The sequence below is a fragment of the Scyliorhinus torazame genome, chromosome 3, assembly GCF_047496885.1.
Source record: "Scyliorhinus torazame isolate Kashiwa2021f chromosome 3, sScyTor2.1, whole genome shotgun sequence".
NCBI classification, from domain to species: domain Eukaryota; kingdom Metazoa; phylum Chordata; class Chondrichthyes; order Carcharhiniformes; family Scyliorhinidae; genus Scyliorhinus; species Scyliorhinus torazame.
This window is the reverse complement of record NC_092709.1, coordinates 22,308,359-22,331,109: the sequence shown is the minus strand read 5'-3', so window position 1 is coordinate 22,331,109 and position 22,751 is coordinate 22,308,359. Positions and strand designations below refer to the sequence as shown.

Here is a 22,751-nt window from a genome sequence, read left to right as displayed (position 1 = left end):
CCGGAGGTGGAGGATAAATGCGAACGATGCCAGGGCTTGCCCCAGACTTGTCGGGCTCTGGACAGCCTTCTTTGAGGCGAAGCCCAAGGTTGTGGGGATGAGTGTGGAGCCGTACCCGGGTGTGGCAGTCTTCGGGGTATCAGACCAGCCAGAACTACATATATATCCCTAATAGCACGCCGGAGAATCCTGCTCGGCTGGTGATCGGCAGCACTACCCACAGCTGCAGACTGGCTGACAGACCTGCCGGAATTTCTCCACTGGAGAAGATCAAGTACACCATCCGAGGGCTGGACGAGGGTTTCCACAAAGCGTGGGGACCATTCATCAGCCTGTCCAAGACCTGTTCGAGGCCGACAGCGACTAGGAAGAGATGTGGGTGGTGGGGGGGGTATAGAGGAAAATAAATAAGGGCACACACTGTGGAGAGGAGCAGAGGGGGTAGGGGAGAGGAGGGAACCTAAGGGAATCACAGAACGAAACAGGGGGAAAAGGGAGGAGGGGAGAGGCCATGTAGCACCCTCCCCCATCCCACAAAGACAACAACTAAAAACTGCAGCAGAATGGAGCAGGACACAGTGTATGATGCCCAGGCCAGACATCAGAGGGAAAGCTAGACCACCAACGGTGTGGGGGGGGGGGGGGGGGGGGAGGAAGGCAGACGGGGGGGACCGCATGTAAAAATCTCTATAAATAAGAAACAACTTTATATGTAAATACCAGGTACAGCATAGAGTGAGTTGTTACCCTGTAAAAACTGGAAAATACCAATAAAAATATATTTTTCAAATTAAAACTAAATATGGAAATTGGCGAGGAGAGTAAAGGTATTTATTATCCGACATACATGAGGAATGGCTGATGCGGGTTAATCAAAATCAACAGATACCCAAGAGGTCCACGCTAAAAAGCTGATTCAATTGATTTAGATTTATTTACTGTCGCGTGTACCGAGGTACAGTGAAAAGTATTGCTATCACCCTTCTGGGTGTCTCATGGTGTGCTGTAGTTTTACACAAACTGACGTTTTAAAAATTTTCTTCCGCTTTGAAAGGTATTATTAGGGAAAGTGAAGACAATTGCACCATGCATGAAGAAGAGAAAGACTGATGTGGAGCCGACGGCAAAATTTGATTGCCACATGTCTCAAATTCCACCCAACCTCAAGGACCCGCTTGAAATGCAGATTGTCAATTCGGCGGTGAGTTTTGGATTTGAAACCCGAGTGACTCGATCACTGAATCACGTAATGCTTGGGATTGGGGACCCACTCTCGTCCCAACTGCATTTCAGTACAGATTTTGGCATCAGTGCAACAGCATTATCACCAAACGGATCCCAAAGTATATCTAACCATTTACCGACTGGCACTACTGGGTCACTCCAGTCGACACCTCAGTAGTTCAGATTAGGTTGACCTACTTCAGAAATATTACAAATAATCTGACCTTTTCTAAGCAAATACAATAGCCAATTTTTACATCAAAGTCCCTCAAACTGACTTAAAAGATATTAATGGGGATTTTTTTTTGGTATATGCTCATGAGCTGTGGATGTCATTGGCTAGGACAGCAATTATTGTCCATCCCTAATAATAATATAATTATTTTTATTAGTGTCACAAGTAGGCTTACATTAACACTGTAATGAAGTTATGTAAAAATCCACTAGTCGCCTGCTCGTGTACACTGAGGGAGAATTCAGAATGTCCAATTCACCTAACAGCACGCCTTTCGGAACTTATGGGAGGAAACCGGAGCACCCGGAGGAAACCCACGCAGACACGGGGAGAACGTGCAGATTCCACACAGACAGTGACCCAAGCCGGGAATCGAACCTGGGACCCTGGAGCTGTGAAGCAATAGTGCTACCCACTGTGCGACTGTGCCGCCCTTGCCTTCAAAAAGGTGGTGGTTTAGGTACACCCACGGTGCTGTTGGGTGGGAGTCCCAGCATTTTGGCCCAGCGACAGTGCAGGAAAGGCGATATATTTCCAAGTCAGGGTGGTGAGTGGCTCAGAAGGGAATTGCCGATGGTAGTGTTCCCATGCGTCTGCTGCCCTTGTCCTTTCAGGTGGTATAAATCTCCTGAGGAACACGCCTTGTCGCATCCCTGCCCATAAGATAATGTTTCCTTTATCCCTACATTCTGACAATTGCCAACATGTGTCATAAGGTCACCTCCAATTGCATTTTGGTTTTTGATAATCTCTTGTGCAGAACATTACTAAATCCCTTCTGGAGCTTCATGTGGGACAGAGACATGGACACTTCTCTATTCATCATGCCAGTTCCATCCTCGAAGGATTCAATCAGATTTATCAGACATGACCAGCCCATCACAAATTCTCTTGGGATCATCTTTCAAGGCACACAACAGCTCTGTAGATTTCCAGTTTTTCCCTCCCTTCTTCAATAATGATGTGGCGATGCCGGCGTTGGACTGGGGTGCGCACAGTAAGAAGTCTTACAACACTAGGTTAAAGTCCATCAGGTTTGTTTTGAATCACTAGCTTTCGGAGCGCTGCTCCTTCATCAGGTGAGCGATGAAGGTGATTACTCACCTGATGAAGGAGCTCCGCTCCGAAAGCTAGTGATTCGAAACAAACCTGTTGGACATTAACCTGGTGTTGTAAGACTTCTTACTGTTCTTAAATAATGGTGACATGCGAAATCTTCCCAGTCACAGGCACAATTCCTAAATTTAGAGAGCTTTGTTGTTGTTGCATTCATTTTAACGACATTCTTCTTATTGTATGTGCCATGTTTAGGTTTACTTATACGAATTCAATGATTTGTGTGAGACGATGGAATTCCCGAGGCAGTGCCTGCCTTACGCTCTTGTTACGGCGAGGTTCATAGGTCAAGAGGTGAAAGCCGCTGTGGCACCTTTGCGGTTTGGTTCGGTTGCAACAAGCACTCCACTGTGTGGTAAGGAAAAACTTTGGGCCCAAACACCCTCGGCCTTGCTGCGCTGGCTTAATCCTGCTCCACCACTGACCTCTGGCCTGATCCCTATAGGAACACCCAGGATCACCTTGGCAAACTGGTTTTGGCACACTAACTGGGGACACTTGTAAAATCGGGGTTCGTGGAAGTGGCACTGGTCAAACAGAATGCCAGCCCACACCATTGTCTCCAAATATAAATTTTTTGTGGGGTCGAACGTGGGTTTACCTAAATGGAAGCAGGACTTAAAGGGTTAAATTAAGAGGCCAGGTTGCAGGTACTTGTCACATTCCATTGAATTAAGGGGAGGGAGAGTTAATCAGATGTTAAAGGGATTTCATCGTGTCAGTGACAGAGAAACCATTTCCTCCAGTTGGGAAATCCAAAACAAGGAGAAAGAACTTTGACATCAGAGTTTGGTCATTCAGGAGTGAAATTAGGGAGCACTTTTTCATAAAAATAGCAGTGGATATCGGGAACTGTCTCCTCCAAAAGGCTACAGTACCTGGAACAATTGGAACTTCCAGGATTGAGGTTTATAGGTCTTTGTTGTGTAATGATATCAAAGGATGTTGATTAGAAGCAGGTAAATGGAGATGATCCCTCTCATGATCTAATTGAATTCTGGAATAGGCTTGAGGAGCTGAATAGCTTCCTCCTCTACCTTTAATCTGACCTTCCCTCTTCACACACACTGCGCCCAGTTATGAAGGAGCCAGGTGTTTTCAGGGCACCCAGGCCAAGATCCCGGGCTTGCACGTCAAGGTGGGACCACATTTTTGCTGTGGACTTTGGTGGGTTACTAATGCGGTTAGGTTTTGGGCATGATGCAAGATGTAACTTGTAGACTGGCTTGTTGGATTCTTTCATATTTCTCTCCATCGGTCTTCCCCTACCTAGGCCATTGAATCTGGGTCTTCAGGTACTCTATGGCAACTTGCCCAAGGGGGTCATGCTCAATATGTCAGCTAAACAATGGCTATTTTGGCCAGCTGGTCTACCTCAGGCACATCCTATCCCATTCTCACATGGCATCCCCAGACATTAGACATTAAGCAGGCATCCTTGAAGAACTACCAGTGGCTGGAAGATCTTACCTTCCCCAAAGCAGTGTCTCTGATGCCAACAGTAGCAGATTGTCACCCATTCAGCCCACTGAGATGAGCTACCTCTGCACCAGAACCAGGACCAGTAGTAACGTTAGAATATAAAAAGGTAGCAGAAAGGAATCTCAGTGTCCAGAAAGTTGTCTGGATCTGCCTACCAATGGCCAATGCTTTAACGCTTATACCCTGCCACTGTTTGTGCTGTGATCTTGACACCAATTGGGTTTGTGCCCTCTGGTGGCAACCTCATTGGAGTAGGTGGGGCTCATGGAGTGTGGTCCACGTCATTATGGGTATCTGCCTTTCTCCACAGATCAGGATGTCTGGTAACTGCTGCCACACCCCTGGGGTTGGGTTTGAGAAATGTTGGGGTTTCCCTTCAAAAGACAGACTTTGTGCCTCTTCCCCCCCCCCCAAGGTGGACCCCATTATCCACCATGTCTCAGGCCTCTTCTGAGTGTATTGACATTTGAAGGTCAGTCAAGTCTCTCAGAGGTTGAAGATGGTGGGTGTAGGGGTTTCTGGTCCCACACTTGAGTGGCCTTGTGTTTTTGTTGGGAAGTGGCTGAGGTTTTTTTCCACACCGTTGCACCTCCCCCAACCCCCACCACCCCAAACATCAAAGAAAATCTGTCGGAATCCCCCCGTGTAAGGCTGAGAAGCCACAATTCAGCCTGTTTTCCTGCCCTTTCACTGCACTTCCAGCAGGATTGGAATGAAAATTATTCCAAAGGACCAAGGTATTTGGGACCCTGTTGGAGAGGATAGTTGTCATATATATGTTGCTGAATAGGGTAGGATGTTTATAACCAAACAATTTGATCTAATTTGAGCTTTTATTTCTTCCATTATCCTATTTTAACAGAGGTGCCGAAACTGGGGCGCTGTACGGTCGCTCAAAGACTTGGCCGAGGAAAGAATGCCAAAGTGGTCTTCCACCGTTTTGGGAAAAAGGAAGAGACTCCTGCTCCACCCGTTCCGTCCTCGCCTGTTAATAATCTTGGCAAAGTTGTAACATCCAAAACCAACCAGGATCCAAGGCTACTGAAGCGGCCCAGCTGTGCAGAGGGTGAAAAGGACTGCTCCATTCCCAAGCCTGTTCCTCTGCCCATCGAACCCCTTTACAGTATTAACAGCCTCATGAAGACTCTTTGCTTCCTGACAGCTTGTTCCTCCACTCCTGCACAGCAGCTGTGTGCGGCGGAAGCCAGCCCTCGAGCAGTTGATGGGACTGTGCCAGAGCCAGCACGGTTCCAGAATTCAGCAATGGAGCAAGGGGAGCTGGCACCTCTCCCAGTGCCAACAGCAGTGGCTGCGGGGGCTGGGGTCGGCTTGCAGAGCACCCCGGATATCACGGCACTCCTTTCTCAAACTGCTAATCACCAGCCGCTAAAGACAGCAAATCAAGACAATGCCCTCACTTTGCTAAGCGGGTTAGATGAGAAAATGGACTCAGATGTACAAATAAACAACATTCCACCCAAATTCAGCACGGACAACAAACCTTTGGATGAACCCTTTTTTGAAGACATCAAGTTATACGAAAGTGAGGTCAAGCAAAAGTTGCAAAAGTATTCAGCCTACTTGGTACTGTGTGACAAGGAGAGAGTCTCAAAGATTCAGGCACTGAAGAAGTTGAGCAGGATAGACAGAAGGGCCTTCTACTGCAGGCTCAAGAAATACGAGAAGTATTATGAAAGATACCAGAGTGAGCTGGGCCTTGACAAATGCTGCAGTGCCACCGTGCCCAGATCTCACGACGTTACTTATCCACACAGCTCGCCTGTTTCCACCGGAGCAGCTCTGCAGCCCTGCTCCTGTGCGCTCACACATGGAGGTGGCTCGTCTGGCTGCAGTGCGGAGCCGGCCTTTAGTGCCACTGCTGACTGTCTCGTGGAGTCTAAGGGACGCGGGCAAACTGAAACCACACTCTCTGATTCAAAGGGGGTGAATGATAAATGGACGGGAGGTGTGCAGAGCAACCAGTTAGGTGATTTGAGCTGTGCTGCCGGTGGAATCTTGCACAGTGCAGAGGATGTAACGACAAAGAGGTTTGACCTGACCGAAGAAAATGTTCCTGAATCTGGCAATACGGCTGGAGAATGGAAGAGAGAGCTGCAAAGCTCTCTTGATGATAATGAAACGAACATAGTTGAGGATGCATCAGTGGCCACCGAGCCCCAGAGGCAGATAGACTCTTCACCTATTATCCCCAGCAAACACATACAGATCAGCAATGAATCAACACTGCTCAACTTCCTCAGCACTGTTGATCACTCGCCTGATCAACATGTGGAGATTGCCTATTGGCATGGTGCACCTACAGTCGTGGAGATCTCCGAGACGAACATGAATGTTGGGTTAAAGGAAGAAATAGTGGCTTCAGAAGACATGCAGAGCTCTTGGGAAAATGGAGAGTTCAGCGAGGACAGGTTGTTTTCCAACCTCCAGCTGGAGGAAGTCGTCTCCAGTAAATACACAGACGAAGCTCAGGACGAACCACCCAACGTGGACTCTTTGCTCGATTTCTTAGCGGCGCGGATTGAATGGGAAAATCTGTTCGAGAGGTCAAAAGAGAATGAGCTGAAAGCAGGTCCAGAACAGGCCTCAGCGTCCGCAATTGCCAACAGCATTGGTCAGCAGATCCCACCTCTAGCAGAAACTACAATCGGTCAACTGACCCGTCATTGTCCAGAGTTTGCAGATGGTCCAGAGGAAAGGAACCAGCAGAATTCCGCATCAATCCGTGCAGAATTACCTACCCCAGGCAGCCAAACGGCGATTCCTCCTCTGCAGGTAACTGTAAACGGTGATTCTGTTGCAGAATACAGTCTGAATACAGTTCTGTTGCAGAATCACACACTGACATGCGTTCCAAATGGTACCTGTTCAGGGCACTCTGCAGAACAATGCACAGAGTTGAGAAACAGCACTGAAACCCAAACCGAGGCACTTGTAAAAACAGCAGGGAGAGATTGTGAGGGAGTTTTGGTCACAGGAACCAATAAACCTGCCCCCACAGCTGAAAACGTCGAATTTAAAGATGCATTGCAGGTAGGGAGCAAAGAGCTAAACCACGTTTTCGCAAATACAGATGATGATACTTGCGAGCTCCCATCTAAAAATGATTTGCAGCATATATTAAATAAACTATCAAGTGACCCACGTCCCCAGCCTAGCAAGAACTGTACGCAGGAAGATTTGCTCTGCGCATTGCCATTGAATAAACAGCTTCCAGGGGGTATTCTTCACACTTACAAAGGGGAAGCAACGTATGTTAGACAGTTGACAAACATCCAATCTAACAAGAAGGCCACGGCACCTGCCAATACAGAGAGAATAGCAGAGATGGAGTTTCTGAAGGAATTGCGCGGTGGTGCCCAGAGCATGCACACACATAAATCCAAAGGTGAATATCCCAGTGTATTAAGTGACAACTTGCGCAAATTAACTGAGGTCAAGAACAAGAGCAGGAAGAAATCAGCATTGAAACCCCATCGTAAGAAAATCAGTGGCTTGAAGGACCATTCAAAGGTTACCTCAAACTACAGTGCACGGCATGTGGGTAACGAATCTGACGTGAACAAAATAAAGAAAACTGCAGCCAGCCAAGAGAAAGGAGTTCCACCCCTCAGAAACGGGCAACATAAAGACATTAAAAAGGGCTGCTCGGTTCAACTTGCTGGTAAACCCAAAGGCTCATTGGGTTCCGATGATAATGTACGGTCAATACTCCGGACACAAAGGTTCCCAAACCATAAAGCCCTGGCACTGGTTCACCCAGGGACATCTGCAAAGCGTGTCCCATATGTGGGAATACACCCAACAGGAAGTGTTAACGGGAAAGTCCAAGGGAGTGACGGCGGCTCCACAGGCAATCTCCCTTCTCCCTATGAAGGGCGTATCGGTGCCTTTCTCAACTGCAAAAGGCAAATTGCGCAAGTGGCAAGTGTTTTGTCCAATGAAGCCTCCTTAAGCAAAAGCAGCCGACTGGCTAAGCTGCTCACCAAAGCGGTGACTAACTTAAACAAAGCTTATGAGAGAGTCGGTAAGTCTTCGGAAATTGTGAAAAGAATCGGTGTGGGGATGAGCTGGAATCCACTGCCAAAATCCTACCAGAGTAACTGCAATACTTTCTGGGAAAGCTGTGATGCCGACGGCCAAGGGTATCATAAAAGACACCGGCATCGACCCAAGAGAGAATTGACCCCAAAAGGCAGTAAATTCAACATTCAAAAACATGTGAAGGTGTTGGGGGTTCCACGCCAGTGCTGTGAGCGACTCTGTAAGGGGGAGCCAAGTACAGGGTTCAGGAGAGAGCCCAGCAAACACGAGCAAACTACACGTGTCCAGGATACCAACAGAAATGCAGAAGAAACACTGGCCTGCAGGATAAACAGTGCCGATTCCATAACCATTCAAAACGCCACAACAAAAATACACCCCCACTGTGTCATCGGCAAAGAGACTGGGGCGCATTCAAACCAGAATTATTCCCAAGGATTCAAACCTTGTGAAGCTAAGCCTCCAGTTGGAATGTCTGAATGGACTAACCCGCCTATTATTGACTCTCAAGACGGGTCCACACAAGCACAACATCATCTGGTGAGTGGTGACTTAATAGAGCATCCAGCAGGAACCAAACCGTGGCAATCCCCATCCAGCAGCAAACTTCAGGAATGCCAAATGGAACTGCATGTCGACTCCCCAGAGGATGGGCTGTTTGTTGGGGAAGAAACCGGGACTGAATCGATAACGGAATTTCCTGTCGACTGGCTGGCAGTCGAATCTGGCTTGGACCCTCAAACGGCAGAATTCTCAGACCAGCCCCCAAAAGTGAAAACTACCCTTGCTTTCCAAACAGTGGGCTCACTGGGACAAAGTCATCAGATCAAATCCCCCATTGAGCTGCCAGGAGCAGAGAGCCAATTCGAAAATCGGCGACCTCAAAACTCCCAGTGTGAATTCGGAGGGATGCAGGTCAAAGATCGAACGGCCGACAGTAAACATGCTGGATCAGGAATGGGATTTTCCGACCGGTTTCAAAGGTTGGGTCCTCCAGCACCTCCCAGGATATCTAAACTGCCCCTAAAACCTGGGGCAGATAGCCCCCAGCAGATAGAACTGCAGATCGACTCCTTGGAGATATCATCACACCTTGACACAAAACTGGGAGGTCTTTATCGAAGTGTCAGGGTGGGATGTCCCATTCGACCTTTCCCTGCAGAATCCCAGATAAGAGAATTCAGACAATTGGATCGCAGCTTGGATGGCGCTTTGCGGACAGTAGCTGCTGGACCTTGTGTTGCATTGAGAATAACGGAATTCCAAGTGGATATTCCAAAGCTCAAACCTCAACTTGAGTTCAGCGCAGAATATCGGACTGAATACCACGTCGCAAATAGCGAAAGCAGTGGAGCAAACCTGGAAAGTCCTGCTCCACGGAAGGTTGCACCATCCCCTGTACTGTGCGGCAGAACGGCACACACCGCCCGCCCCCGGGTAACGGGCGCCCACACGCAATCTCAACCTGCAACTTCCCAGGCCAGACCCCGCACGCTAAAATTCCAAGGAGAAGATCCCGGGATCGAATCCAAAAATAAGGATGATCCTAAAATGGAGAGGGAGGAAGGGGAAATCACTTCAGACAGCGAATCTGCTTTGGCAGAAAGGAGGCAGACTGCGCTCAGTCAGAAGGCAGGCAGTGTCAGAGAGCTGAGTGTGTGCACGGGGGGGGTGGTGGGGAAAAAACACCCGCCGCAGAGTGGGAAAGAAGGCCAGCCACCTGGAAGTCTTGTGGCTAAAATCTCTGAGATTTTACAGCACGCTGACAGCACGTCTTTGCTCGGCAACTTGGAAAGACTGAAGCTGAACTGCGAGAAGATGCTGCCGCCACTCGTCTCTAGCTTCGAGCTCTCGCAGGGCGAGTGCTTTGCAGACACCTTCGTTTGCAGAGACTGGTTTCTGCGAAATAGCATGCAGAACACGGTCAAGGCTGTGCACTTAAAGCCAAGCGCGCTCCATCCATACGTGGAGCTCCAGATGATGATGGAGACGGTGCAGTTCTTGGAAAATAAGATTCGTTTCCTGCGGGGTCTACCAACGTTTCGGAGCCTCCTGTGGTACGATGAGACTTTGTACGGCGACTTACTGAGTGAGAAAGCGGGCTATCAGCAGCAGTCGATACTGTATCCTTCTTTCCAAGAAAGAGTCCAGAATAACTGCTTTGAAGCACTCAGTGACTATCGTGCCCAGGTACTGAAATCCTGCCATACGGAAACTAAAGGGAGAAATGCCTATTATGTCTACCTCAAACACAGACGGGAATTGGAGGAATGCTCGGCAGTAATGCAGAGCATCTCTGACTGCTGCTCATTTTGCCTTTCTGTCCCAATAACATCTAGTATTAACTACGGCGATGATGTGGAAAGTTTAGAAACCCTGCGCAGGCATGTTTGGGCGGCAATAAACGGGCACACCAGCCTGCCCGAGGAGCAGCAAGATGTGGCGAAACTGCTCCATTTGTGGATCGTGGTCGATTTTGTAAATGCCAAAACCCGCACTATCCACAGCTGCCTGGCGGTGAATGGAGAACTCTGGTGGTTTGGCCTGGAGCACATGCAGTTCAGCGCTGCCAAGGTGCTGGTTTGGGAGAAGAGGGCAAAGCGCCACCAGCTGAACAACGGTTTGACCCAAGTCGGAATGGGCAGCAGTCAGAAGGATAAGATGAAAGGGCTGATCCTGGAGCTGAACAGGAATGCATTGTGCATGATGTACAACCGATACAGCAGCTTGGCTTCCAAGAAAATGGGTGTTGGCGGTTCTGAACAGACAGACCCATCGCCCAGTGACGGCAAGCTCCTGGAGTCTGCTGGCCCGGCTGCACTCCCATCAGCAGACGGTCAGCTCCCAGGGCAGCCAGACTCCAGACTTGGTGATCCCCACAGGAATTCCTTCTGTCTCCTTTTGGACCAGTTTGGCTCTGTTGGGAAAATCCTGGAGCGTTCACGGGTCGCCAAGAAGGAAGAGCTAGAGCAACTCTTGGTCAAATGTGAAGATCAACTGGACTCCCTAATGAAGCTTTTCCAAGTGCTGCAGGAGGTTGAATCAGAGAACGTCCTACTGACCGAAGCCAGTTTTCTAGCCAAGTTTACTGCTGACAATACCAACCCCGTCCTCTTAAACCCTGAAACTGTGGAGATCTACATTGAGCTAATCATGATGTATGAAACAGTTCACTACCTGAAGAACCTCATGGCACACCAGCTGAACCAGGAAACGTACAGAGGGATGCTGTGGTTTGACCCGGCCTTACTCCCTGAACTTCTTCACAATCAACAAGACACCTCCATCTTCTCATTATTCCGTGAGAAATATTTGCATGACCCCGCCGAAGCGCTCGAACGCGCAATTTCTACCCTGCAGCAAGAACTGGATTTAATCTTCGAATACAGGCAAAGTACCAATTATGCCTATGCAGTTCAGCTTCTGTCACGAGAGCTGTCCGAGATTATGGCCGTGAAAAAATACATGCGGCAACATAACATTGGTGTGAAAACGTATGTGAATGCTGTCCCTTATGCAGCATCCATAAACTATGGCTACACCGAGTCGGACTTGACACACAACTACAGGCAGCTAGTGCAGGTTCTGGAGAAGTTAGTCAAGGCGCCTAAGAAAGACTTGGGGAAGATGGCACATATCATGGAAGCGATGAAGAGCATTATGGACATGAGACAAGTGGCTTCCGAAAGCAGCACCTCGACCCTTCACATTCTCACCTACCAGATGCGACAAAATAGTAAGAAAAGGAAGATGCTGGAGGACTCCAAGACAATTCAAACTTCACCCAAGATTGGGAGCAGCCCGAATTGTGCGGGGGAGCTTCAGTGGAGTATACAGGCAGGTTGCAAGAGACACACTGTGCAATTGGTCAACATGAGGAAAAGACAGCTTTGTGACACTCCATTCTTTCAAAACCAGGAAGATCATGAAGCTGATGACCCTCCCTTCAATAAGCAAAAGATGGTAAGATCAAAGTCTTCTGATTTCAGTACCTGTGGAAAGTGAGTTGGTAACACTTCAGTGGAATACTTTCCGTAGAATTACACAGGAATTGCAGTATAGAAGCAGGCCCTTTAAGTCCATGTTGGTGTTTATCTTCCACACACAAGACCTGACCCTAAGCCCATGAGCCCATCCTCTTCCCAAATCATTTAATTAAGGTGGAGAGAGATGGGAAAGGAAAGGCTGGGGGTCCAATAAAGGACGACATTAGCACATCATTTAATTAAGGTGGAGAGAGATGGGAAAGGAAAGGCTGGGGGTCCAATAAAGGACGACATTAGCACATCATCATTGAACAGCTCGGCATGTCACATTTCACCGTCAATTTCTAGCCACTGTCATTTGGCCCTATAGACTACCTTAAATTGAATGAGACTTAGCCTGGCGCACGAGGAGGACCCATTCACCCTCCTCAAAGCTTCCTCCCATAGCCCAGCCTCCAGCTCCTCCTCCCACTTTCGCTTAACTGCTCCTATCGGGGCGCCCTCCCAGTCCATCAACTCCTTATATACCTCTGACACCCTGCCCTCTCCAACCCCTGTTCTCGACGGCACCTTGTCCTGCAACCCCGGGGGCGGCAGATCAGGAAAGGACGGGGAGCGCAACAATTTGGAGGAGATGGTGACATAGTGGCATTGTCACCAGACTAATAATCTAATCACTCAGAGGCCAAGGCTAATGCTCTGGGGACATGGGTTCAAACCCCACCGCGGCATTGAATTATTCAACAAATAAAATCAGGAATTATAAAGCTATTCTCAGTAATAGTAACCATGAAACTATCACTGATTGTAAATCTGGAATATAAAGCTAGACTCAGTGATGGCAATGGTCGTGAATTGAAAAAACTCATCTGGTTCACGAATGCCCTTTAGAAACATAGAAAATAGGTTCAGAAGTAGGCCATTCGGCCCTTCGAGCCTGCACTACCATTCAGTGTAATCAAGACTGGTCATGCAAATTCAGTATTCCCTCCCGCTTTTCTCCATACCCCTTGATCCCTTTAGCCAGAAGGGCCACGTCCAGCTCCCTCTTGAATATATCCAATGGACTGGCCCCAACCGCTCTCTGTGGTAGAGAATTCCAGAACTTCACAACTCTCTGAGAGAAGAAGTTCTTCCTCATCTCAGTCCTGAATGGCTTACCCCTTATTCTTAGGCTGTGACCACCTGGACGTCCCCACATCGGGAACATTTTTCCCGCATCTAGCCTGTCCAGTCCCATCAGGATTTTATATGTTTCTATGAGATTCCCTCTCATTCTTCTAAACTTCAGTGAGTACAAGCCCAGTTGATCCAGTCTTTCTTCGTGTGTCAGTCCTGTCATCCCGGGAATTAGTCTGGTGAACCTTCGCTGGACACCCTCAATAGCAAGAATGTCCTTTCTCAAACTAGTTGACCAAAACTGCGCACAATACTCAAGGTGTGGCCTCATCAAGGCCCTGTATAACTGCAGTAGGACATCCCTATTCCTACACTCAAATCCTCTCGCTATGAAGGCCAGCGTGCCATTAACTTTCCTCACCGCCTGCTGTACCTGCATCCCAACCTTCAGCGACTGTTCCACCATGACACTCAGGTCTCTTGCACTTCCCCTTTTCCTAAACTGCCACCATTCAAATAATAATCTGCCCTCCTGTTTTTGCAACCAAAGTGGATAACGTCACAATTATCCACATTATATTGCATTTGCCAAGTATTTGCCCCTCAGGCAGCCTGCCCAAGTCACCCTGCAGCCTCTTTGCATCCTCCTCACAGCACACACTGCCACTCAGCTTTGTGTTGTCTGTAAATTTGGAGATATTGCATGCAATTCCTTCGTCAAAGTCATTAATGTATATTGTGTACAGCTGGGGTCCCAGCACTGAACCTTACGGTACCCCTCTATTCACTGCTTGCCATTCTGAAAAGGACCCATTTATTCCCACTCTCTGCTTCCTGTCTGCCAACCAGTTCTCTAACCACACCAATACATTAACCCAATACCATGAACTTTAATTTTGCTCACTAATCTCTTGTGTGAGACTTTGTCAAAAGCCTTTCGAAAGTCCAGGTACACAACATCCACTGGTTCACCCTTGTCATCCTCAAGAAATTCCAGAAGATTTGTCAAGCATGATTTCTCTTTAGAGAATCCATGCTGACTTGGACCGATCCTGTCCCCACTTTCCAAATGCTCAGTTATTTCATGCTTAAGAATTGACTCCAGCATTTTCCCCACCACTGATGTCAGGTTAACCGGCCTATAATTCTCAGTTTTCTCTCTCCCTCCTTTTTTAAAAAGTGGGGTTACATTAGCTACCCTCCAATCCATTGGAACTCTTCCAGAGTCTATAGAATGCTGGAAAATGATCACCAATGCGTTCACTATTTCTCAGGCCACTTACTTAAGTACTCTGGGATGCAGAGCATCAGGCCCTGAGACTTATCGGATTTTAATCCCATCAATTTCCTCAATGCAATTTCCTGACTAATAAGGATTACCTTCAGTTCTGTCTTCATGCTAGACCCTCTGTCCCCTAGTATTTCCAGAAGGTTATTTGTGTCCTCCTTGGTGAAGACAGATCCAAAGCATTTGTTCAACTGGTCTGCCATCTGTTTGTTGCCCATTATGAGTTCACCTGATCCTAGCTGTAAGGGACCTACATTTGTCTTCACCAGTCGTTTTCTATTCATATATCTGTAGAAGCTTTTGCAGTTAATTTTTATATTTTCTGCAAGTTTGCTCATATTCTATTTTCCTCTTCTGAATTAAACCTTTTGTCCTCCTCTGCTGAAGTTTACATTTCTCCCAGTCCTCAGGCTTGCTGCTTTGTCTGGCCAATATGCCTCCTCTTTGCTTTTAACACTATCCCTGATTTTTCTTGTTAGCCATGGTTGAGTCACCTTCCCCATCTTACTCTTGCGCCAGATAGGGATGTATAATTGCTGAAGTTCATCCATGTGTTCTTTAAATCACTGCTGCCTCACCGCGCTGAGGACCCGGGTTCGATCCCGGCCCCGGGTTACTGTCCGTGTGGAGTTTGCACATTCTTAGCGTGTCTGCGTGGGTCTCACCCCCCCCCCCCCCCCCCAACCCAAAGATCTGCAGCACAGGTGGATTGACCGCACTAAATTGCCCCTTAATTGAAAAAAAAAGAATTGGGTACTCTAAATTTAAAAAAATAAAAACAAATTTTAATAATGTGTTCTTTAAATGTCTGCCATTGCCTATCCACCGTCAACCCATTAAGTATCCTTTGCCAGCTTATCTTAGCCAATGCACGTCTCATACCTTCAAAGTTAGCTTTCTTTAAGTTCAGGACCCTGGTCTCGGACTTAGCTGTGTCACTCTTCCCTAAGGGATCTCACACCACAAAGTTGCAAATTAATCCTCTCTCTTTGCACAATACCCAGTCTAGGGTGGCCTGCTCTCTAGTTGGTTCCTCGACATATTGGTCAAGAAAACCATCCCTTTACATTCCAGGAAATGCTGCTACATCGCATTGCTACCAGTTTGATTAGCCCAATCAATATGCAGATTGAAGTCAGCCATAATAACTGCTGTACCTTTACTGCACGCATCTCTAATTTCCTGTTTGATGCCACCCCTAACCTCACAACTACTGTTTAGTGGTCTGTACACAACTCCCACTAACGTTTTTTGCCCTTTCGTGTTCCGCAGCTCCACCCATATGGATTCCACATCGTCCCGGCTTATGTCCTTCCTTACTATTGCATTAACCTCCTCTTTAACCAGCAACGCTACCCCACCTCCCTTTCCTTTCCTTTTATTTTTCCCGAATATTGAATACCCCTGGATGTTGAGTTCCCATCCTTGGTCAATCTGGAGTCAAGTCTCCGTGATCCCAATTACATCATATCTGTTAATGATTGTCAGCGTAGTTAATTCATCAACCTTATTACAAATGCTCCTCGCATTGAGACACAGCGTCTTAAGGTTTGCTTTTTTTTGCCCTTTTAGAATTATGATGTAATGTGGCCCTTTTTGATTTTTGTCTTTGGTTTCTCTGCCTTCCACTTTTCCCTTTACTGCCTTTTGTTTCTGTCCCCACCTTATTTCCCTCCAACTTCCTGCATTGATTCCCATGCCCCTGCCATATTAGTTTAAACCCTTCCCAACAGCATGAGAAAACACTCCTCCAAGGTCATTGGTTCCAGTCCTGCCCAGGTGCAGACTGTCCAGTTTGTACTGGTCCCACCTCTCCCAGAACCGGTTCCAATGTCCCAGGAATTTGAATCCCTCCCTCTTGCAACATCCCTCAAGCCACATATTCACCTTAGCCATCCTGCCTTTACTACTCTAGACTAGCACATGGCACTGGTAGCCAATCCTGAGATTACTGCCTTTGAGGTCCTGCTTTTAGTTTAACTCCTAACTCCCCAAATTCAGCTTGTAGGACCTCTTCCTGTTTTCTTACCTATATCATTGCTGCCTATATGTGCCAAGGGCAGGAAATCTGCCATCCTTAACAAGTCTGGCCTACATATGATTCCAGACTCCCAATGTGCGGTTGCCTCTAAACTGCCCTCTGCAATGCAAGCCATTCAATTCAAGGGCAATTAGGGATGGCAGTCAAATGCTGGCCTTGCTAGCAGTGCCCACATCCCATGAAAGAATAAAGGAAAAAAAATCCGCCTCTGGATCTACCCCTGGTGCCCGACTCAAGTGATGGTTCCAACTACAATGGGATATCTGGGTCTTCTGATATTCCGGGCAAAGTGTATGTCACATGTGTGCCATCCAGTATCAGCCAAAGAGCATCCCTTGGGAACTTTGTGTTTAGGCCTCAATATTATGGCTCTGGTCCCTCTCCGTGGCCGTGGCTATAAGATTGGGAGGTGCTTCAAAGTATGCTGGCTGTAGAGTGGTCCTTGAAACAAGTCTGAGGCTCAAGACGTTTGGCCAGAAAGGTGTCATGATTAAGGCAAGGCTGAAAGGGGCACTTGGGAGTTTACAGAACGTGTATTGCCGCTGGTGCAGAGGAGTGCCAGGGCAAAATGCTTAGAACAAATGCAAAGAGGAGAGATCGCATCACACTCCAAGAACGGAGTCAATCTGATTTTCAGACCATTTAGATGAATACATAACTTCAGTTATGTGAAGAGACGAGAGAAACTTGGATTGTTCTCCTTAGAGAAGTTTAAGGGTGACTTTCATGGAGGTGTTCACAAGTACTTTGAGTACAGGAGCAGTGCTGTCTTGCTGCAATTATACTTAGTGAGACCGCACCTGGAGTATTTTGTGCAGCTTTGGTCTCCTTGTCTGAGGAAGGACGTCCTTGCTCTCAAGGGAGTGCAGCGAAGGTTTACCAGACTGATTCCTGGGATGGCAAAACTGACATATGAGGAGAGATTAAGTTGGTTTGGATTGTGTTCGCTGGAGTTCAGAAGAATGAAAATGAAATGAAATTAAAATTGTTTATTGTCACAAGTAGGCTTCAAATGAAGTTACTGTGAAAAGCCCCTAGTCGCCACATTCCGGCGCCTGTTCGGGGAGGCTGTTACGGGAATCGAACCGTGCTGCTGGCCTGCTTTGGTCTGCTTTCAAAGCCAGCAATTTAGCCCTGTGCTGAACAGCCCCAGTATGACTGGGGATGTCATAGAAATCTATAAAATTCGAACAGAATTATATAGTGTAGATACAGGAAAGATGGGCCCGATGGTGGGGTTGTCCAGACCAGGGGTCATAGTCTAAGGATACAGGGTAAACCTTTTAGGACTGAGATGGAAAGAGATTTCTTCACCCAGAAAGTGGTGAGCCTGTGGAATTTGCGACCACAGAAAGCAGGTGATACCAAAACATAGGGCGCAATTCTCCGGAAAAAGTTCTAAGTGTGGGAGCGAACGGAAACTGCCGCAATCTTCCCGTGCTCGGCCCAGCGAGGCCACCAATGCAATTCAACGTTAATTGGTCCCTTTAACAAGGCCCCAAGGGCTTCTCGTCGCAAATAAAAGCTCGCCAGCTGATTCGCCGGGACCGCGCTTGGGGTTGCCCCCGGAACGGGTAAACATGATCCAGGGGTTGGCATGGTTGTGCCGCGAGCGTTTACCCACCGGTTGCCCCCCAGGGTGCACCTCCCCGCCACCCCCCCCCCCCCCCCCCATGGCGGCCCACCCCCGCGGAGGGTCCTCCACCCCCAGCCAAGCGTCCCCCCACCGAGCACTGGGATGGCAAGACCAGCACACCCGGGCTCTTTGCCTGTCAGCAAAGATGACTTCTGACCTCCTTGGCTCCCCACAGAAGCCTTTCCGCCAGGTTCACATTTTTAAAAAGGAATACTAAATGGCGTGACCACTTGCTGGGGAGGCCGCTGAATGACAGGAGGCCGTTGGATATGGGGTGGTTCTCGTTAAGTGTATGGAAATGAGGCTTAAGTGGTGATAATTGGTTTCTCGCCTCGCTATGGCAAGAACCCACTTTCGCCTATGGAAGCGAGCCGGTTGCAACGCAAACTGTCTGGCGCCTGGCGAGGATCTCGTTTTTGGCCTCTCCCGCTATTCACCGACGTGGTTACGCTTGAGCTAGAGCACAACGAGGCCGGAGAATCGCGCCCATATGCTGCGGGATTCTCCGTCGGCGGGATCCTCCACTTCGCTGGCAGCGCACCCACGCCCGTGGGTTTCCCGACGGCGTGGGATGGCCACAATGGGAAATAATACTGACCGGCTGCGGGAACGGTGAATCCCGCTGCAGGCGGGGGCGCGCCGGAGAAGGGGGCTGGCGGGACGGAGAATCCCACCTATGATTTCAAGAAGGAGATGCATATAGAACCTGGGACAAAGGGAATCAAAGGATATGGGGAGAAGGTGGGATCAGTTATTTGAATTGGATGATCATCATGAATGGGCTCACCCTATTTTCTATCTGTTTCTGTGAAGGGCTTCGAATGGAGTAAATAAAAGGATCTTCATCCTCTAGCAGGATGAAGGGTAACCAGTAAACACAATTTAAAATAAACAGAAAGAACAGGGCAGTGGGACTGACTAGATAACTCTTTCAAAGATCTGGCAGCAGGATGTGAGAATCTATGATGGAAACTGGAGAATGTTAGACAACTCCACCTCAACCCTGACAGTAGGAGCGTTGTCAAAGACTGAGTATTGAGCTGGCTTTTACGTGGGGTTCCTCCTTTTTAGGTACAACTCAGCTGAACACACAGACCTGCAGACACATCAACTCTGGTTAAGGCGGCTTTATTTTTCCAAGCTTAGTCCTCGGGAGAGTGATTTGGATAAATGCCAAACCCACTCTGCTTTACACTGGTGCCCCAATTATACAATTTTCCAAAAATCAATAGCCCACCGCTGTTGGACTTGATCCAATCCTTGGAGCTATCAATTTTATATTGACCAATGAAGGTTACCTTAAGTAATATGGTGACTGTGATCAACTCATGATTTAACCCCATCCTGCCACCTGTTGTTTACCAGGACACTTTATCCATTATGAATTTGTGTTGCTGCCATTTCCATGTTACTTATCGCAGCCAGTTCCTGCCCACTTCATTGTTCGGCTCGGGGCAGGATGCTGAAGTTGGTTCCTCTTTACACCATGGATTGTCTGAGACAGGATGTTGGGGCACTGATAAGAACTGCTTACTGAGCTGACTGTGTTATTGCTGACCACACTATTTCTGTCTAATCCTGTTTGTCTTAAAAACATGGGCAAGTTAGCTATCTTAAATCCCATCATGCATTGTGGCCACTGCTTTCAGCAGGAGTTTGAATGCTTGTTACTGCTATGTTCTAAAAATAAATGTTTAAAGGTTAATAATGATAACTGGGTATCATTTCTTAGAATTTACAGTGCAGAAGGAGGCCATTCGGCCCATCAAGTCTGCACCGGCCCTTGGAAAGGGCACCCTACCCAAGCCCACACCTCCACCCTCCCCGTAACCCAGTAACCCTACCCAAACATTTTGAACACTAAGGGCAATTCAGCATGGCCAATCAACCTATCCCGCACATCTTTGGACTGTGGGAGGAAACCGGAGCACCCGGAGAAAACCCACGCACACACGGGGAGAACGTTCAGACTCCGCGCAGACAGTGACGCAAGCCGGGAATAGAACCTGGGACCCTGGAGCTGTGAAGCAACTGTGCTAACCACTATGCTGTGCTGCCCCGGGTATTCCCATTTCTATGAATAGTCTCAATCCTCAATAAACTAACTCATGTAGAACTATTCTAGTATTATCCTAGCTAGCCGGTTTTAAGGGATCTCATCTGAGGACACCCCCCTTCACTAACTATCCTCTAAACCCTATGTCCCACATTTTTGGAAGATCATCATGGGGCAGCTATGAGATAGAGTTAACCTGATCGGGCCCTATGAACTCTTTGATCTGGTTTTACTGTCATTACCTATTCGCTTTTTAAAAATTGTTTTCTTTATTTTGCAAAATAAAAATAAATGTTTTAAATATGTAGGTCACGGGCAACAACCTGAAGAGCCCAGAGTGCCAAACATCCTCCCATCCACGTCAAGCTCCGCTGTGCACTTCCTGATCTGTATTTAAGTTGGAATGACAAGGACTATCACAAAACCACATAGCAGGGTGAACATTTTCGCAACAAATAAATAAATCTACTAACAAACATGATCTTGGTAAAAATGGATTGATATTTGAAGTAGGATTACATGTTTTATTTGCTTGTCATTGTGAGTAACATCGGAAGTAAATACAAGGTAGTCCGGACGTGTTAAAATAAAGTGTAGTGGGGGCACTCCATACATTAGTTCATACTTGTTTGTAAATGCATAAAACCGGACCAAATGAAACATGGGTGGCAGGTCAAAGTAAATGTCTGATCAATGGAATCGCAAGTTAAAATAATACCAATAGGTCTTTATGACACAGGAGTGGAACAGAGCACAGCAAATGTGAACTTTGAGTTTTCCACTAGTTTAATTGGGAGTACGTTTACAATGTGTTAAATGGGTTTTAATTTATTTTAATAGGAAAGTGTTTTATTCTGTCCCTCTGAAGACTACCAGTAGTTTGACAGAGGTCTGTGTACTCAGTGCAAGGCAACGGGAAATAACCTCAACGTCTTGAACACGATAGAAACTAAGTTGCTGGGAGATGAAGATGATTTTTGCCGATGTACAGTTTGGTGTTTTAATTCAGTAATTTATTTTTGCCATGTTTGTTTAATTGTGAGTTTTAATTGTGCAACACATTTTTTTTGTGGTTGGCTTTGAAGAAAATCCCAAAATGGGACAAAAGTTTAATCCTAAAACATAGTTATTTTGTGGTGAGTTTTCTAATGTGGTATTTTCAAATAGGATGCCTGAATGGGGGGGGGTTTCAGCAGACAGGTCTTCCCTCTGTTGATAACAGGGAGGAGTAACAAATTCTAACGTGGCATTTTTTTCCCTGAAGTACACCAGACTGGAGCACTCTGAGACAATTTTAAAATGTCTGTCGTTCCCACTTGAGTTTTCTTTAATTTGTTAAATGCCAAAAAATAAACACGGTGTCAGATATTTTTTTTAATTGTGTATACCAGTCAGGGGATAATTCCGATTACTGACATACTTGTCATGGCTGCTTGCATTGTTGAATGTTCTTTTTTTTGTCTCTATCTGCGAGATGAATGTGAAGATGTTGCAATGATGCATAACTTTTTCACCCCACTGTCACTGTTAATGATTCTGAGTGGTGCATATCAGTGTGATGTGTGCCACCTATTAAGAAACGTGAGCTGGTGTGTATTTTTCTACCTTACTAAGTTTTTGCATTTGATGGAAATACACATTTCGTATGGTGCCTATGTTAAGTGCTTTATTAAACAAGCTTTGAAAAGCAAAATTATTCTGAGGCCTTTACTTTATTGGGCCCAGGTTGAGGAGGTCTATCGTAAGCCAATAAAATGCATACCTTACACAACATCTGCAGAAATTACTTAATTCATATTAATGAATCACAGAGAATTGCACGACTGGGGAAAACTTCACTATTCTTAGACAAACTACTTTAAGGTTTTGCTCAATGTTACAAAACACCACATGAAGTCATCAAATCCTGAAACTGTGAGTGACAAAGAATTTGCATTTATATAGCACCTTTCACAACTTCAGGAAGTTGCAGAGCCAGTGACGAACAGTTTTAGTGATGTCACTAGTTGCATTGAGGAAAAGACAGCAGCGAATAGGCACACAGTAATGTCCCATAAACAACAATGAGATTAAACTAGATCACCTGTTTTAGCAAGGTTGGTGGAGTTATAAATATTAGCCAGGACACCGTGGAAAAAACCCTGCTCTTCTACAAATTGACAGCCTGTGAAGGGAGTTAACAGAACAATACCACCTCCGCCATTGCAGCGCGCCCTCAATACTGCACCAAAATGTCAATCTGGATTATTTTATCAAGTCTGTGGAGTGCCACCCAAACTTGTGACTCTGTGACAGAGGTGCAACTGAGCCATGGGTAACACCTTTCAGCGTTTGTAGCATCTCAGAAACAGTTTCCAAATATCCCATGTGAACTAGGTAAGTTTCAGACGCTCTTCTGTGCACTGAAACATCATCCATCCCTCAGGTGAATGCAAACTTAATTCATACTGCAGGATGCCAACATGTTGTGATTCAATCCTTGTTACCCGCGGATTTATAGAAAATG

At 46.9% G+C, this 22,751-nt stretch overlaps 1 protein-coding gene across 1 annotated transcript in view; it reads left to right on the top strand.

Moving 5' to 3' along the window:
- The window catches only part of tex15 (testis expressed 15, meiosis and synapsis associated), a 95,224-nt gene extending 73,283 nt beyond the window's left edge, over nucleotides 1-21,941 (top strand). Inside the window, exons 6-9 of the mRNA XM_072495400.1 lie at nucleotides 1,055-1,201; nucleotides 2,771-2,930; nucleotides 4,920-12,082; nucleotides 20,554-21,941. Coding sequence (XP_072351501.1) covers nucleotides 1,055-1,201; nucleotides 2,771-2,930; nucleotides 4,920-12,082; nucleotides 20,554-20,631 — 7,548 coding nt within the window. The 3' untranslated portion in view covers nucleotides 20,632-21,941. The remainder of the gene's footprint in view (nucleotides 1-1,054; nucleotides 1,202-2,770; nucleotides 2,931-4,919; nucleotides 12,083-20,553) is intronic.
- The last annotated feature ends 810 nt before the right edge of the window (nucleotides 21,942-22,751 follow it).